The sequence below is a fragment of the Haemaphysalis longicornis genome, unplaced genomic scaffold (genome assembly GCF_048455015.1).
Source record: "Haemaphysalis longicornis isolate Haplotype H1 unplaced genomic scaffold, Haemaphysalis longicornis Haplotype H1 scaffold_11, whole genome shotgun sequence".
Lineage (NCBI taxonomy): Eukaryota > Metazoa > Arthropoda > Arachnida > Ixodida > Ixodidae > Haemaphysalis > Haemaphysalis longicornis.
The window spans coordinates 73,575,013-73,593,202 of record NW_027526214.1 but is presented as its reverse complement, the minus strand read 5'-3'; the positions used below and the strand labels follow the sequence as shown (position 1 = coordinate 73,593,202).

General features: G+C 43.5%; 1 protein-coding gene across 1 annotated transcript; it reads left to right on the top strand.

The window, feature by feature from the left end:
- The first annotated feature begins 14,367 nt into the window (after positions 1-14,367).
- LOC144160683 (uncharacterized) lies at positions 14,368-15,039 on the top strand. The gene has a single exon (XM_077691890.1). It carries the CDS (start codon positions 14,368-14,370, stop codon positions 15,037-15,039), a length of 672 nt encoding a protein of 223 aa, XP_077548016.1.
- The last annotated feature ends 3,151 nt before the right edge of the window (positions 15,040-18,190 follow it).

The following is an 18,190-nucleotide window of genomic DNA, read 5'->3' as shown; positions in this document are numbered from 1 at the left end:
GAAAAGTTAAGACAACCCTTTTTTATGACCCAACCAGTCAATTATCACTCACGCGCCCAGCCGCGAAAATTAGGTATACAGCAAGTGCTTATGGCCATAAAAATTCAACAAGAAAATAAAAAAAAATCAGAAACCACCTCCCTCCCAACCGATCATGCAGATCGCGATTGGTGCCATACCCACAGGTTACCTGAATTCCGAGCCCACAGTGACGCATGAAACTTAACAGCCAACCATAGCTGCCTGCTAGGCTACTCATATGTACTCAAACTCCAAATGGACTTAAAACTCCTATGTACTCAGAACTCAAAATGTACTCAAAACTCAATATGTAATCAAACTCAAAATGTACTCAAACTAAAAATGTACTCAGAACTCAAAATGTACTCTGAACTAAAAATGGACTCAAACTCAAAATGTACTCAGAACTGAAAATGGACTCAAATTGAAAATGGACTGAAAACTCAAAATGTACTCAGAACTCAAAATGGGCTCAAACTCAAATTGTACTCAGAACTCAAAATGGACTCAAACTCAAAATATACTCAGAACTCAAAATGGACTCAAACTCAAAGTGTACTCAGAAAAAACACGCGCCCAGAGTGGGGACCGAACCCACGCCTCTCGATTAGATCTCGAATGCCTTACCAATTCGGCTATCTGGGCGACTGTGTTCCGCTTCACTTTCTGGGGTATCTATATATACTACAACTGTATCTGACGCTTGGGTTCGGTCCCCACTCTGGGCGCGTGTTTTTCTTTCTTAATTTCTCACGTAATTAATAATAATAAATAATAATGTAACGTCACTTACGGTAAAAAAATATATTCTATCCATTCCCCTATGCCTTCTTTGGCGTTGTAGACTGCCGGCATTTCTTCCTGTATTTTCTAACGAGCCCCTCATTTACAAACCCTATTATCATGCGAAAGCTTAGCGAGGGCATCGGTTCTGGCAGCGTTGATGCCAAGGTAGCATAAGAGGGTTTCCCGCCAGTTACCCGCTTATAAAAGGCTGTAGACGTTCGCGTCACGCCCCGGGGGTTGAAAAGAAGGTCCCCTTCTCCCCGTGTAGTTTGAGTGGCGCTGGCTACCACCCTCAAGCGTAAGATACAGTTGTAGTATATATATATACCCCAGAAAGTGAAGCGGAACACAGTCGCCCAGATAGCCGAATTGGTAAGGCATTCGAGATCTGATCGAGAGGCGTGGGTTCGGTCCCCACTCTGGGTGCGTGTTTTTCTTTCTTTCTTTCTCACGTAATTAATAATAATAAATAATGATGTAACGTCACTGACAATAAAAAAAAATATATTTTATCCATTCCCCTATGCCATCTTTGGCGTTGTAGACTGCCGGCATTTCTTCCTGTATTTTCTAACGAGCCCCTCATTTACAAACCCTATATATATATATATATATATATATATATATATATATATATATATATATATATATATATATATATATATGCGCTCTTAGAAAATATTAACTTTCGAATTGTGATCACAAGTCATCAGTGTTTTAAAACCGTAAGTATACCGCAACCACAATTTTATTACCCCCAAAACTAGTTTCTGTTGGGACATAGTACATTGTTATTGGGTTGTGGTTCTGATATCTACTAGGTTCATCGTTTCGTAATGCCTAGCATAAAAACAGTGGTGTTTTACCTTAATCGGTATATCTAAAGGTTTCACTAAAACGGATCTACGAGGATAAATACGCCCGAACGCAGACCGACACCGAGGTGTGCGCGAATAGCAACCCCTTTGGTTTTAGTCTGTGATTGAAAATATTTTCAGTAATTAGCTAAAAAAACTTGGAACGAAATAAACTTCTTGTGTGTTGTTACAGAAGTGGAGGAAGAAAACCATGCCAACCACTCAGATAACTTAACCTTTGTGCACTGACGGCGCCGCTTTGTATTTTTTGGGTTTATATCCAACGCAAAGCCCCCGTAGCAACTATTTCGTAACTTGAGCTGCATGATGGCTCTGTGTGCGGTTACTATTTTTCCTTTATCGGTGAAAAAGTGGTTTGGTAAATTTTATAGCAACCAGGTACACATAAATGTGGGCGCAAATTTCTGTAAAAGCCCCTCATCAAAATAAACCTTACCACGTCTGGCGACTAGCTGTTAAAGTAAGAGCATAACAGGCAGCAGTACATTTTTCTCTGTAGCATTGACTGATGGGCCATTACGTAACTGTATGCGTAGGACAGCAACAATTAGCGCAATATCAGCTGTACGGATGAAATAAGGTTAAAAAAGCAGGTTTCTTTCCGCGAAATTGTCATCTTTAGTGGCCGAACCGATATTTGTTTTCATCATCCTTGAGCTAAGACGAGAATTCCTGTAAATTATTTATGTTCAAGAAACAAAATACAAACTAACAAGGAGTTTCATGCCCATGCCCACAAAAATGAACGCCAGCATGTATAATTGAGTTGAAATTCTCTCTGCAACGGATACATTTTAGTACTTTTGTACATCCTGCATACCGAAATTTTAGTTCACAATATCTAGAGGTAAAATAATATCCCAGAGGCACCCTGCACGCGTTTTTGATGCACAGTTTTTATCTGGTGCGCGCATAGAATTGAAGCAATAGGTACGTATACCTACATATGATTGAAAGCAACAAAAATGTATATTCCCGTTTTTTTGTGCTCGTCCTAAAGTACATTATTTTTCTTTTACAGGCTCTGCCTTGGGTGAGCCTTTGGCCTTTACTATAAGCTCATATTTTTGTTTGACTTTGTTATGTGTCAGTAGCACTAGTGCAGTCTTTAGCTTTTCGTTCCTGCTCACACTTCTTATATTGTAGAAAGATATTGGAGCGCATGGTGAGAGCGTCTTCAACCATTGGAGAATTTTGCGGTCAGAGTGCGCTCTCCCTCTTTCTGCACAAAGATACCGCCGCTCGTGTTTTATCGCCCGCCATTTTGTTTTTATAAACTATTAAGTAATGTCTATAATGTTCGTAAATATGAGCAATTATCTCAAAACTTCTCTTCTTGCCAGTAATGTAATCAACCTGAAATATTACAACCTCAAAAAGAGAACTGCACTCATGAAACACAAAACATGATAAGAAATTACCTTTTAAAAAAGCATGAAATAAAACAAGAAAAGTTCACACACCAGGACATCATCACGAATTAGAGAACAATGCATCAAGCTTTCAGAAATATTTTTGAAAATTAGAACTTGGAGAACTTCGGTGGGAGTACACAGTGCTGTGCCGAAGCGACTTGTGCAGAAGCCTTTCGTGGTTACGGCAAAAGACGAGAAAAAATGACACGTAACAGAAGTTCTAACTTCCCTACCAAAGATTCTTAGCTACATAAAATATTTTGATTTGAAGTTTACTTAACAGTAATATCTTATATATTAAAACATTACGACACTGTTCTGGTGTTAAGTCCTTCTTATTCTCCGTCAGTTTGCAATATGGCACCACAACCAATCAGCCGTAAGTTCAACAATCCTCGGTTCTAACGGCTGTTAAGTCGACAATCCTTCAGAACCCTAGACTGTGTAAAAGATAGCTCGATAGTTCATATACACTTTACCAATAAAACAAACGAAAGACTTAAAATACAAACACCATATAAGAGAGCACATTTGTAGTAGATTTTCCTGAAGTATCTACTGGACCATTTCCACAATGACCCATTGTGGCATACTTTGGGACGGAATATTCTAAAACCGATCTTTTATGCCGGCATAAACACATTTAAATGAAACCATTACCACAGTAAACCCGCCTTACGGCTTTTATTTTAATGGCTTCTCAAAACGACCTACTCAAAACATAATGCGTTATTGAGTTTTATCATTTTTTTCTGCAAGAACAGTCATTTTCAAGACCTTTAATAAAGCAGTGGTGTTAGCCTGCCCAAAAACATAAAGTAGCGTATGTACTAGGGACTTATGGTGGCAACATAAATAAAGAAATCACCCGCACTGTACAACATGCTCGAATGTATGTCCGTGAGAGCCCTTGCCCTTTTACAAAATCACTACACATGTTTAAGTGAGTTTAGGTGAATGCTACCGGTGCCATGATTTTCTCTTGCCTTATTTTAACCTTGTTCGATATACGGTAAAGACAGCAGAACTCCCCGATTTCTGTGTCAGGCTCTTCATAGGCTAGATACATTTCCATAGGAGTAAAACTTTGAAAGCTTAACACAAAAATTTTTAATTGAGACGCTCCGAGTAATATACACTAACCTAACTATTCAAGTATTGTGTGCTGGCGGTATGACAGTCGCGAAAATAGTGCGAAACGTTTTGTTGTCTTATGACGCCCTTTTCCTGTACAGCCAATCACAAACAACATCGAACTCTGTTATGTGTTGATGAAATACCATAGGAAGACATCACATCTTCCTTGTCACTACAACATTTATTGAAAAATAGCGCTTCAAGTCGAATAATGGTTGCCACGAAAGATCTCGTTAGCAATGCAAATTTCGACAACAAGCATTACGACCGCTGTGTACTACGCACGCTCTGTAACACGAATATCACACAAACTACATTTATCCGCCACATCGCTCCCTTCTGTCTACTATAAATAAACAAGGTAGCAGGAGTTAGCAGCGGGGGTGCGTACATGTTGCTTGACTTACGTTACTCTAATAAACTGCAAAACATTGGCAGCAAAATTATAGTGTGCTTTACAGGTCGATACTTGTTCGACAAAAACGCGATGCGGCCGAATAATGCCTATAATAGATCTGTTATTCGCATTTTCGGCTACCTAAATACTACGGATGTATGGCTGGTGCACGGGGCCGTATGCTTGAGGACTTAAGGGATTTCGAAGCTATAGAGTGGTTCTATCAGCACGGCCGACCCATGCTAAATATTGCATCGTGGTGTACCCAGTCTGCTCATATTATCGATGATTTGGGGAGAAATGCTTTTAAGTTTCTGAAAAGAAGTTTTTTCAATTACCGAGCTAAGCTTTCTGACGTCCCATCTAGTTGCACATTATTGCCGCATAGTAAAAATAAAATAAAGAGAACAACAGCCTTCGAGCAGCACAATATTACGGTGAACAAGATGACAATATTTGTTCGCACTTATGGTATCATAGGGTAAACTTATGCATCGCTGCACGTATTTTAGGCGCTTGCTACAAGTTTCCTCCGCTGCTTCCAGGACTAAGTGTTTTTTAACCAGTGTAGTTTACAACCTCAATTTATTAAAGAAATCTCTATACCTAAAAAAGACAGCCGTATATAAATTTCTTATTTACGGTATTTGAAAGCGAGGAAAGCCACACTTGGGGCCTAGACATGGTTAATGGTTCCAGTTGGCGGGCGACCTTTTTGTAAGAGGAAAGTCGAGGGTACATACAAAAATTGTTTTTCCTATCTGTCAATTCTCCTAAGAAAAGCCATACACGAGGCCAATGTCACTGCCAATAGAGGAAAACCATGGCACTAGGATGGCTAGAATACAAACACATTTTGCATTCCAGTTGCCAAACATCGAACAATGAATGAAAACCATGCACTAGGATGGGTAGAATACAAATACATTTCCCATTCAAGCTTTGAAACAACGGTTGGCAACATTAGGATAGGCAAGGACTCTGCACTGGCATAATGTGAATGCAAATACTCCGATGCAGAAGGTTTTCGCTGAAGATGTTATAGTTTCAGCCCAGGCCCACTTCAACCACTTGCTCTTCCCCACCTCGATTTGCACAAATCCACCTTTCGGACTTTCTTTTTTGGCTCTTCAAGTTAAAGCTATTCCCATCTTAACCTTCCCGGTTTTACTTCCCATATCAACGCAGCTTAAAACGTGATTCCCCTTTCGCAGTTTACCTTTACCTGTTCCCAGAATGACATACCAGGTTCCACTCAAAAACACGCCGCAAGGCGTGCAATTGAGGACGATTTCTCAATTTCTGTGCGTCGAGATACCTGCCTTTTACCTGTCTAACTTTGGCTGAGGCACATATGATTTATGGTAGCAGCGCTGCAGCCAAGACATAACTCTACCAAGTCGTCCAGCTCAAGACCGGTTTTCAAATCGAGGCGCTGCCTTGTACCCTCAACCCCGAAAAAAAATTATGAATAATTTGGGGAAGCTTACTCTTATGCATAAGCATTCTTACCTGTTTTGTTTCATTTTGATTTTTTAGACAACTTTAACATATGGAAACCGAAATACGCTGTGCCGTTATTGTCAAATTTAACGCTTTGCAGAAATGTATTTAACTTTACATTTTGTGAAGATCTTCGCGAGTTAAGAATAAGCTATCATTAGGGTGCGAATGATTTCAAATGTGTATAAATAATTGGAGATGAGAAAACTACCCTAATCAAAGACGTTTATTGAAAGCGGACCAATGTTTTCTAGCCTACACGGCTCCTTCATCAGGTCTGACAATAACCTAAAAAGCAGCTGTTGTAGAAGGTTCGTATTGCTTTTTTCTCACTCACACAGTTGCCTTTGCACGTCGGCGGCCTTGGGGGTAGATTTTGGGAAGGGCTTCTAGAGATCTATTCAGCCCTTCCCGGTTTCCTCTTTGTGACAGGTCTCTACGACTATTTTCTGAGTAATTTGTTTTGGTTCTAAACACCGGCGCGCTGTACAAGTGAATGTTGTGGCAAGCTTTATTACGGTGTACGGCCGACGCACTGATTTGAATGCCGGCCAGCGAACTTCGTTTTTTTTATGGTCGGAGGTGTTCTAAGAAGTTTTGAGTCTCGCCAAGCAGCTAGCGGAGCATTTACGGGAAGGAAGTTTGTATGTGTTCCATTGGAATTTTTTTCTTGTGGCGGACGCCCTTTCGGTTGGGGCAACGGCGATCCAAGCATTGAAACTGGCTTGTGCAAGGCGATAATTCCTTCCGTCCGAAGAATCCGGGATAACGTTTCAATATCTCCTTAAAACAGTGGATGGAAGCAAAGTTGGGTCATGGGCTTGGAGTGTTGGTGCCAAATTGCGGTGGCAGGAGTGGTGTAGTTTAACAGAAGCATCCATGGACAGGAATTATCATGGTTGCAGCTGGATCCGGGCAGACATCACTTGACGCGGTGTATAAAACTCCTCGAGTATAGGTTTTTTTTGTTCCGCATTACGGCTTTTTTCTTCCTGTCGTTTTCTCTTGACCCTACACTTCTTCCTCTAAGTAAGAGAGCTGACACAAAAGATTTGTGTAAATGTGGGTGGTAGGATTCGAATTGTAGGTAGCGTCCGGTATGAATGGGTATTCTGTACAATGTAAAATCTAGTCGATGTGGTTACGCCGTGCAATGGCAGGGTGATGTCTGTTTCTTTTTCTATGTGTGGTTCAATAAAATTTAGCTGTGACAGAAAGTTGTTTGGTGCTCTTTCTTTGATGATACAAGAACAGTCGTCCCACGTTCCCGAAAGACGCGTTGCTCTTTTAGGGGAGATTTTCCATCGCAGTCCTTGCAATTTTTTTCATGACGAAATTGGCTGCCCCCCCACAAGAGTCCCTCTCACCTGCTTAAAATATTACTGCTCGTAGCAGAACTATGTGCTTTGCAGGCAGTACTGCAGAAGTTCCGGTATTTTTCCGATGCTTAGGCATGTCCAGGAGCTCAGGCTATCGTCATTCTCAAAGGAAGTTGTGCCGGTTGCGATGACTGGGGGAGAGGAACGCTCGTGAAAAGCGACACGATGTCTCGAGAGACGATTCTGTAACCTACGTCGATCGGTACTACGGCAACTAGTTCGACGAAGCGCCCGGAGGTGTGGGCATGTCGGGTTTTTTGCCGACGAGAGGGGACAGTACCTAATGAAACAAGTTGGACTGCACTTGAGGAGCAGAAGTTCTGAGGAGCACAATGGACGGGAGGGGAACATCGGGATTATGAATTTTGGGTAGCCGTTAAGAACCACGTACTGAGCCATTACTGTTGGATAGTCGTACTTACAGGCATTAGATCATCAATTCCCTTTCATACCTTAAACACCCACATGTGGGGGTATTACATAAGGGGTGGGTTACAGATCAATGTACACAGGTCTTCAAATGGAAATGTGCGTGGAGACCTTCTCTTTAAATGTTGATTAACACGTGATGAACCCTCACTAAGAGGGTTCAACTTAAATTGAGAATGACTCAGCGGGCAATAGAGCGGAAAATGATAGGTGTAACATTAAGGGACAAGAAGAGAGCGGAGTGGGCCAGGGAGCAAACTGCTGTTAAACACATATTAGTAGAAATTAGGAAGAAGAAATGGACGTGGGCAGGGCACGTTGTGCAAAGGCAAGATAACCGCTTGTCATTAAGGGTTACAGAGTGGATCCCTAGAGAATGCAAGCGTTGCAGGGGGCGGTAGAAAGTTAGATGGGCAGATGAGATTAAGAAGTTTGCGGGGATAAATTGGTCACAGTTGGAACAGGACCGAGGCAATTGGAGAATAATGGGAAAGGCCTTTGCCCTGCAGTGGGCGTAGATAGGCTGATGATGATGATGATGATTTGCCCATTACCCCAAAAGCATAAAATCGTAGCTGTGAGTATCAATAAAAAAATATACAGCGTTGGCGGAGTTGCCGCATTTATTCGCTAATAAGGCAACAATGAAAACTGGTGAAAAAATGTTTTTGAATAGCACAAAAAAATAAAACAAATTTTCAATGCGAAATAACAGAATCCGAAATATCTATATTAAATTATGTTCTCAACCCTGATAATAAAATAAAAATGAAAAAAGCAATCCCTGAAGCCCTCACAAAAATTGCGAAACACCACCAATCATGTAACAGCCTTCATTTGATTATAATAATCATTGTGTTTTACCAAAGAGTACATACAGAAGCAAAATGAGGCCGCCAAAGCCTACAGTTGGGTTTGTGTGGCGTCGCCCGGAAGCAAGGGCCTTCACTTCTGTAAAAAAAAACACTCATTTACAGTGGTAACTATATAGGACGGTAAAAAATGAGAACCAAAAAAAAAGGAAACGATAAGAAAAAAAAGAGAAAAAGAGGGAACACAAAAAATTAAATACAAGAAAGAAAAAGGAAACCGAACAGCAACCGACAAACAGAAGACACGGAGACAAACAACAAACAAAGATACAATAAATCAACATGGGTTTCAGATAAATGGGTGCAACTTTCCTCATCAGAAAAAAGAATTAGAGAGCAAAAGAATAGCTACCAATTACCGCATACACATAAATACTTCGGCATATTTCTAGTGCCAGCGCAGCGGCACGCAACTGTTTCCGCGTTGTTGAAGAGAAGAATTCGTTAGGCGATTCGCTGAAGATAGGAGGAACATATTACGGCCGTGTAGCCATTTCACAATGGGTGCGAACCCTTGTCTTCATACATCAAGGTATATGCCGCAGAGGTATCGGTTTAACACTGGCAGTTGGGTAATCCGAACACCAGGAATAATTTAGCACGACGATTTATTTAACAATCTATCGAATGGTGGTAAACCACTTCCCTTAAATACACTGTCCGAAACCGGCACGTGTGATTTATGAAGAATTCTCTTGGCTACGCGTTTTACATACTGTTAACTCTCTTTTTCCAGGTAGCGCAAAAGTTTTAAGTTGTACAGCATACAGGCAGTTGTTCTAAGCTTTTTACACATGAGAGCCATGTGTGTGTTCCACAAAATACCCCCTTCAAAATGTACACCTACGTATTTAACAGACTCGACACAGAAAATATGGTCACAGGAACGAGATGCACAATTTCATGAGTGTATTGTAATGAAGCCGTCGTTGGGCACTGTTTTCTGTCGATTTTGGAAACAAACTAGCTGACTTTTCAAAGAGTAATTCTTATTAAATTTGCTTCAAACAAATTCGCTACCCTTCTGGCATCGTCTTGAAGATTTGAGACGACGACAGAATACACAGATTTGCCAGATACCGAAATGGCCATCTGGTAGAGTTAACACAGCTAATTGCACAATAGCGCTGATGCACGTCACGGTCGTAAACAAACATATTAACACTGTAACACATAAAATGACATCAACAAAAATATTCTGCCCACTGTATCTGGTTCCTTGTAGCCAAATTTTTATTAGCAAATTTTCAGGGACGACAACCGGCGCAAATAGAAAAAGTGTAGAACTAAGCTATGCATTTTCATTATTTTTTTGTCCCATCACTGAAGACTTCGAAAACGAGGGCATTCAAGGCTTCTATCTAGATGCGACTTTCTTTACTAACTCTACTTCGCGCACATAACAGTTTTCCAGAATACTACCTACAAGAGCCTTTCAAGCGATGACAAATCACCGTAACAGTATCATGTAACAAATCAGCCACATCAATTTTTAGAGTTACTTTTTATTTACCTCTTGAAATATCGTACTTGAAAAAGTTACCTGAACAAGCAGTGCACCTGTTTCTTTAGAAGCGATTTCTTAAAGAATTGGAAGTAAGTTTTGGTTAAGTCTTGTGTTGAAAAAATTGGAATACATTGCGACTGAACTTTTTGTTCACAATCATTTGTGTATTCTGCATAATTAGGTCTTCCTCTTTTGTGCGCTGTGCAGTCCTCAGCAACTTCCACTAATTGTGACACAGTCATGAATTGTATGTCTGTTACCAACCAAAGTATTTCTTTGTGTTCACTCCTGCATTGACCTGACACAAGGCTGTAATATCTGCAAACAAATGAAAATGCTGCTGTTAAACATATATTTAAGGCCGTAGTTTGTAATACTCTGCTTTGGTGCACATCTTTTTAGTTTTCGGAGATATATTAGGATATCTCACATCTGCTAAAGATCTCTCGAATACTAATACAGTCGTACGCGCGAGAGCATGAACGCGTTGGTCGCTGTAAGAATTTTCAGCCACACATACGGACTGCAAGAGAGCAAAAAGCAATTCCATATCCCTACTGGATATTTTGGGTATCTATACTACTACAATTTCATAGCTGCAACCTTTCTGTCAACACGTTAAGAGCGCAGTATCGGACTAACTGATTCACAAACTTCTGTCAGCCGTAGATATCGTTCGTACGCTACATTCTAGGTATATTTCTGCAGAGGCGTTTTTACAGCACTTCTTGGCACGGTGCTTGATTGCTCCTTTAAAAAACATTTTCAAATCCGTCAGAGCATATTTTTCAAACATTGAATGCGTAAAACAATATTGGTTCAAATGGGAAGGGTGTTTTTTTAAGCTGGATAAAGCAGGAAAGGCGCCCTGTGGAAGGATTCAAACAGACATCTCCCGAACGGGAAGGCTGTTTCAGGGTCTTGCAGAGAAATATGTGTCAAACGGCAAGGTATTTGGATAATTGATTAAAACACTGCGTTTTCAAACAAAAATGGGTCGTTTCTGGCTATTCCTTTTCGGTGTGCCCGCGTCGTATGCTTGGGGTTCAACCCGACACCCGGGAGCCGGACATACAGTATCCATTTTGACGTTAGGGGTTCTAACCACCATATTCTTGGCCCATCACCTACTGGTCCCTGGAGCTGCTGATCTTTAAAAAACAGAACACATCTTCTACCCGTCGCAGGTCCTCCTGACGCACTTCTTCCTGTCATAGTCTTCTATTTACGCCATTTTACCATCGATCATTCCGTCACCAGTCTCCCGTACACATGCTATAATAGAGAAATACGCTTAATTTATGGGTAAGCATACTAATGCCAAGCTCACTACGCCTCACTGATGGAGTCTTTCATCAGATTAAAGCACATTCACGTAAAGCCAGCTATGCACAATGAGTTTCACATAGCCATTATTACGATACGTAAACAGTACCAAATGCCCCAAAACAGTTTCAGTTTTTAAAATTAAAACAGAATTATCGAGTTTTGTAGCCGACGTATATGATATTGTGGCATTTCGTCACGGTCGAACCAGTTTCGGTTTTGAAGTTAAGATTACTCATGTTTTGAGGGAGAAAGCCCTGCGTTTGAACCATGTTTTGTTAGGAAAAGTACTTCGTTTTTTGTAAGAAACAGCAATCTCAAAAATAATTTGGTCTTCCGTCTTAGGTCACACGTCGACGTACGCCTTGACAGCACATCCGTGAGTGTCGTCTTCAGGCGTCCCCCTAATTCAGTTCTTGTGTTGGTTGTAGGCGTTGTTTCTTCGATGATAGGTGATGCTGTACCGCAACACTCACTGCATGCACTCGTCCGTGAAGCCAGTTTTTGGGTCTGTTTCTACGACCTAGGGCGCCTATTTAACAGCAAAACATGTTTCGTTAGAAATTGGCGAGTTATTCTCCCGTGTAATTGTACAATATAGTAATCCTCAACACGAGAGACATTCAGTATTTAAAGTAACCGTAAGCGGCGCACCGTGGACCCCGATATTCAACTGATCACGGTGATGTTTTTTAATCTCAAGAGCAGCAGCAACAAACCGTGGACGTCGGAGCACCGACGAAGCTCCGGTCGATGGGCTCCCTACGGGTTTTCGGCACCAAAAATGTGGGAAAAGGGACGAGCCGCCGGGAGAACAGGAAAAAAAGAGCCTCCAAACGTGAGCCACACCATGCGGATTTTCGCTTACTTTTCAATGCTTTCTCACCTCTGGGCAACAGTAATAAAGCCACCGTTCCAGCGAAACCGTTGAGGAAGGTTGGGCAAGCTAAAGAAAAAGAAGCGAGCCGGCATAATTCATACTGCATCGCCTTTGCGGACCTGAAATGCGCCTTCGTGGCTGCGTGCCTGCTCGCGTGCCTGCTCGCGTGCCTGACGTCTGTGACTCTGGATTGGACCACGGAGGCCCTATACGAAAGGCGGCGGATCGTCCGGAAGCAACTGACAGATGTGATCGGCAGAACTGAAGAATTTTGTCGCGTGGAGCAACCTCCCATACGTGAGTTGAGTGACCTGTTGAACACTCTGACCGAGAAAAGCGAGTTATTGACCCAGATTAACCGAGATGTCGAAAATGCCGTGGACATGGAGAACCTGCCACCCGACATGTTTGACGCATTCGAATTTGAGGGCATGGTAATATCTGCAAAAGTGAAATTTTAAATGAACATAACCGAGACCAGAACTAAACGGCAAGCTCTCTTTATGTCTATCAATACCCGAACTACGTCAGAGATCAGACAGCACCTGGAAAATACGGAAACCGCACACGCAAATATTAGTCTGGTAATCCAAAACCAAGAAGGCCAGTACAAACGAGAATTGTAATCGGAAGGTGTATCATCTGTAAAGGACAAGAGTCTTGATTTCTGCGAAGCAAATAACTTCTGATATTTGATGGAGAAAACTGCACAAAAGAAGAAGGACGAACTCGGGGTGCAGCGAGACCTGCACTACCATAAACCACAGTAGACGACTCCGACCGCCGTGAAGTGACATCAGAAACAACTATGTTAACATGTTCTGTTGAAACGACATTTGTTACCGACAACGAATCTGCTATAAAGTAGAAGGCAGCGGGCCATTTGAAAAGCGAGAGGAACGAACCACCGTGTTACCATATCGTCCATTTATATTCCGCTTCCCTGGTGCGGTGCATCACATTAGGCCTGTCAAATATCGCGAGAAAAGCGAAAAACAAGCTGCCCGACCCGAAGAGAGTAAAAGAGACTGGATCATCGCACAACACGGCTCATTCAAGACCCAAGTCGCACCAGATTTGGGTTGTGAGGATGAACAGAAAGCACCAGCACCGTGTGGTCAACAGCGCAATGACAGCCGAGAGCTTAAAGCGAATGAGAAGAAAAAAGGAGACAGTGCCTTTGATTTCAAAAAAGTCTACGGCGCGCGAAATAAAACGAATAAAGCGTACTTCTGGGAGGAGCACAAAGACCCGGCGGCGAACAAACCGTTTTGGACCCACAAGCAGTAGCAATTGCGTCAGTTCCAGGACCTTCGTCTACACAGATGGTTCAGTGGCTGCACAGCCAGGTAAGGGGTCTACGCTACGGCGCCGTAAGAAGTACCTTTATCATCGGTGGAAGCAGAAGTGGCCATGTTGCCGACACTGCTTGCCTCTGCGGACATTAATAACGTTGCTTGTCATGTGGACTGATTTCCCGCCATAGATTGTAAACACGCCGTGAAACTTCTAGCCATTTTCGCGCGGGGGAGGATGTTGAAAAAGATGACGCCTCGCCTCCCTCGTGATCATTATCATCATTATCATTACGTATGATTAAAGTACTAGTCAGAACGGGTCTCGGCGGCTCGTCCCTTTTCCCACATGTTTGTTTTTGGTGCCGAATCGCAAGGGAAAACGAGCGGCTCCCACCGACGTGGGCAACGAGCGATGGCGACGAAGAGTTTCTTCTAGAAACGGTCGCCCAAGCTTCGTCCTTTTCCGAGCCGCACCCAGGGAGACAACGCGCGGAACGGGCTGCCTACAAAGCGAATAAGCCGGACTTTTTCGCTGAACGATGGACCAGCTGAAGGCGAAACACGCTGCAAGGCAAGCCCAAGCGACGGAAATTTTGACGGAGGTGACAGCACTCATCGAGAGCAGCTGCTCCGACCGGTTCGCGCTGCGGAAGGTGTTGGACAAGCTCATGGGTAGCCGCGAGGAGCATAGCAAGATCGACGCCCAGGTCGAGGACGTGGTTCTTGTTGAGGAGCTGGAAAGGGAGTACGAGTCGGCGGCCCATTACAACGACCAGACACTCGAGGCTCTGACTCGCCTTACGTACCGACTCGAGGAACTCGGCGTCAGCGACACGGCGCAACCTGCCCCCTCGGCTGCGGTTAGCATGCCACAGGCCCCAACGACGGTTCCATCTCAGCTCTCTGGACCCCGTCTGCCTATGCTCACCATCCAGCCCTTTCATGAAGACGTGTGTAGCTGGATGTCGTTTTGGGAGGAATTTAACGGCGCAGTCCACACTTACCGGGCTCTCACCGTTACCGACAAGTTTCATTACCTCCGGACCTACCTGTCGGGTGAAGCAGCAGCTGCCGTCGCCGGGCTGCCAACAACGAAGGCCGGTTATGAAAGTGCCGTCCAACTGCTGGAGGACAGGTTCGGCGACAAGAACCGTCATACACCGGCATTTTCGAAACCTCCGAGAGCTACGGCCCATGACGTCTCACTCTAAGTACAAGGAGCTCCGCAGGCATTACGGCTGTGTTACGCTGAATGTCCGCTGCCTAAACGTACTTGACGTTCCCAAGAGCAGCTTCTTGTCAATGCTGTATGAAGTTTTGCTGGAGACGTTGCCGAAGGAAATCGTCTTGGCATTTTTTTTATAAAATATAGCGGGCACTCTTTTTTTTTAAATATAAGGAACCTCAAACCAGGTGAGAGACGCTGAAATTTACCCTCTCTTTCATTGTGGGTGGGGGCGACGAGATTAGCGGCCTAGGCGGGAAGGAGTAGGACAAGGCGGAGCAGGAGGTGGAAATACTTGTGATCAGATTTCTGAATGGCCCACAGTGCGGTTCAGGAGAGTGGTTCCGTCTTCACTGTAGGCCATATTCAGTCCGCCCCGCGTGTTCTCTGTCCAATACTTGAAGCTTGGTAGGCAGAGCATGGCGGGAGAGCAGCATTTCCAATTGCTTTTGCACGGTAGTTGACGGAAAGAGAGGAGGGTGCTCAGGGCTAAAGTAGGACACCACGATTATGTGGCAAAGTGTTCCTACTTCTGAGCAAAATTTACATTCAGCGTCAAAGCGATTTGGGTGCATTAGTGAAGACGCGTGGAATGTGGGAAGGACCCGGATTGTATGAGCCGTAAGGTAGTTTGTTTTTCTATGGAAAGTTCAGGGTAAGCCGAAGGTAACATCAATCTCAGAAGGCGATAATGCTAGGTTATGATCCTCAACGAGATAAGCGAGTGACTCTCCTCATGCAGCTCTATAACGAGGGGGGGGGGGGTTAAAGGGCAGGCTTGGTGGGCGTATTCTTTGCCCTCGAGGGAAGCATGAGCTGGGGCCCAGATGAGCTGAATGGAACCGTTTGGGTAGTGGGTTTTAGCACACGCAGTGCATGTCGGGACATTAAATCCGACTGGTAATTCCGATCGGTTTGTTGGGAATCGGTGGCTACTTTCAGAACCCCTGGTTCAGTGAGAGCGAAGGCAATGGCTGCCTCTTCGGCGGCAGTGATGTCTTCGGCCTTGAAAGAGGCACAAGTGAGGAGGTTGGTTCTGGAGGTTGCCACGATGATGGCGTACTTCTGCCCTAAATGTTGGAAGGCGTATGTGTAGATAACTGCATAGATAACTGTGTAGATAACTGTAGCCACTGCTTGTCGGCGGCCCTCGTCGTGTGAGGGGTTCATATTTCTAAGTGAAGGAAGCATCTTTAGTTCTTGTCGACAAAAACCCGGGCGAACATCAAGCGGAGTGACATATAAAGCATCTTCATGTCCTCCTTGGCGAGAAGAAGACATGGGGATGACGTAAGCGATTTTCGAGAGGACCAAATCTTGAACTTTTTGAAAGCTATCGCATTCTTTGAGGTCTCGCTTCTCGGTGGGAACTGGCCTGATCATGTTTATGATTTTACTGATGCTGTGTTTGAGGCGCTCCAAGGATACGTCACTCTTGGTGTTGGCCTGAAGATAAAGGAGCAGGATCTTTACTCTGGGACCTTGAGTGATAGCCTGGCCATCAAGGAGTATTTGAATTTGCTCGTTGCTGTGTCGTTTGGCATGACGGCGGATGACAAGGACCTGCTATTTTTTATATGAACACTGGAAGCCACAGGCTTTAGCACATTGGCATGCCCGTAGTGAGATGCCCTGGGTTGGTGTGACCTTTCTTTGTCGTTACCACGTGGCGTTCAGCGATAACGCACAGGTTAAACCCATAGATGTGCTTGGTGTGTGCACCACTTGTCTTCCCCGTCTCCGCGTGTGCTCTTAGCTAAATTGGTAACACAACGGGCTCTGGCTCTGTTGCTCTATTTGTTCCAGGCTGGATTTCTGTGGGTGCCAGATAATCTTTTTATTTGTTCGCGATAGTTTTCTGTTGGCATCAACTGTCGCGAAAGAACCCTTGGGGGTTAGAGGTAAAAGGTTTGCATTAAAAAGAAGAAAACTTACGAGCGAAGCAGTCGGCCACCTCTGAAACCTCATCGCTGCTGGAATCTAGTTGACGAATAGATTCTCTAGTTGTACTAGAGCTAGAATGAATGTACATTCATTAGTGTCCCGATCGATGAGTTGCCTAATCTTCTACTAACGTCAGGTACGAAGCATGATCGCGCGTGTGCAAAAATTTGCATAGACACGTAGACACTGGAACTTGTGAGTGATCTGGTGCGCACCAGAGCGCTTCATCTTTCTGTGCGCATGCTCTGCGAACTTGTGGGAACTTGAGCTTCTTTGATAAATATTGCGGGCTGTATTTCTTTATACCCAAAAGCTCAATCCCAGGAAAACGGTCAACTTGTTCATTGACATAAGAGTGACTATGACTGTTGAACAAGGGGCAGCAGAAAAGTATCCATACAGCCCAACGTAATCTTCCCGGGCAAAAGCGTAGCAAAGTTGCGCTTTACTGAAACCCACGGAACAGTGGAGCATTGTTGGAAGGCGGCAGGAAAAAAAAAGAGAAGCATGATACTTGTCGGGTATGGCTAAACAACAATAAGACGCGACACACTAAGTTCGAAAAACACAGTTCTAGAATGTTTCCAGTGAAGTTTTTTACGTGAATACGCACTGTCATGGAAGTTAGAGATGAAAAATCTAGTGACCTATTACCCTTGTGTTGTAAGGGGTGGTTGTAGTGGGTACAGGTGAGGTGGCTCAACAAAACGCCAGGAGCGTTAAAGTCTCCAAGGAGGAGGACCTTGAGGTCGAATTGTGTAGTAAGCACAATTTGAATGGAGTAGACTAACTTATAGAGCGCGATAGAAAATACACCAGGAGGATTGTAAAAAAATACCAACTTGAATTTTTTCAGTTTTAGAAAGATGAATTTAAACCCATAAAGACTCATCTGCGTTTTCAATATCGCTGCGTAACACACACTGGAGAGGCTTGTCAACGGCGAGAAGGACCCACCGCATTTTTTTTCCATCCGGGTAAGGCATGACCGTTACGATATACATTGTAATTTTGTTGAAAATTATGACTGGGTAGAATGCCAGGGCACAACCAAGTTTCAGATGTAGCTATTAACAAAAAGCATTAAGCCAGAACATTACCAAAGAAATCAGTTGCCTTAGTACGAAGACCTCGGACATTCTGGTAAAACACAATAAAACTTCTCATTGTTGGTCTTATGGGATGCGCTCAAA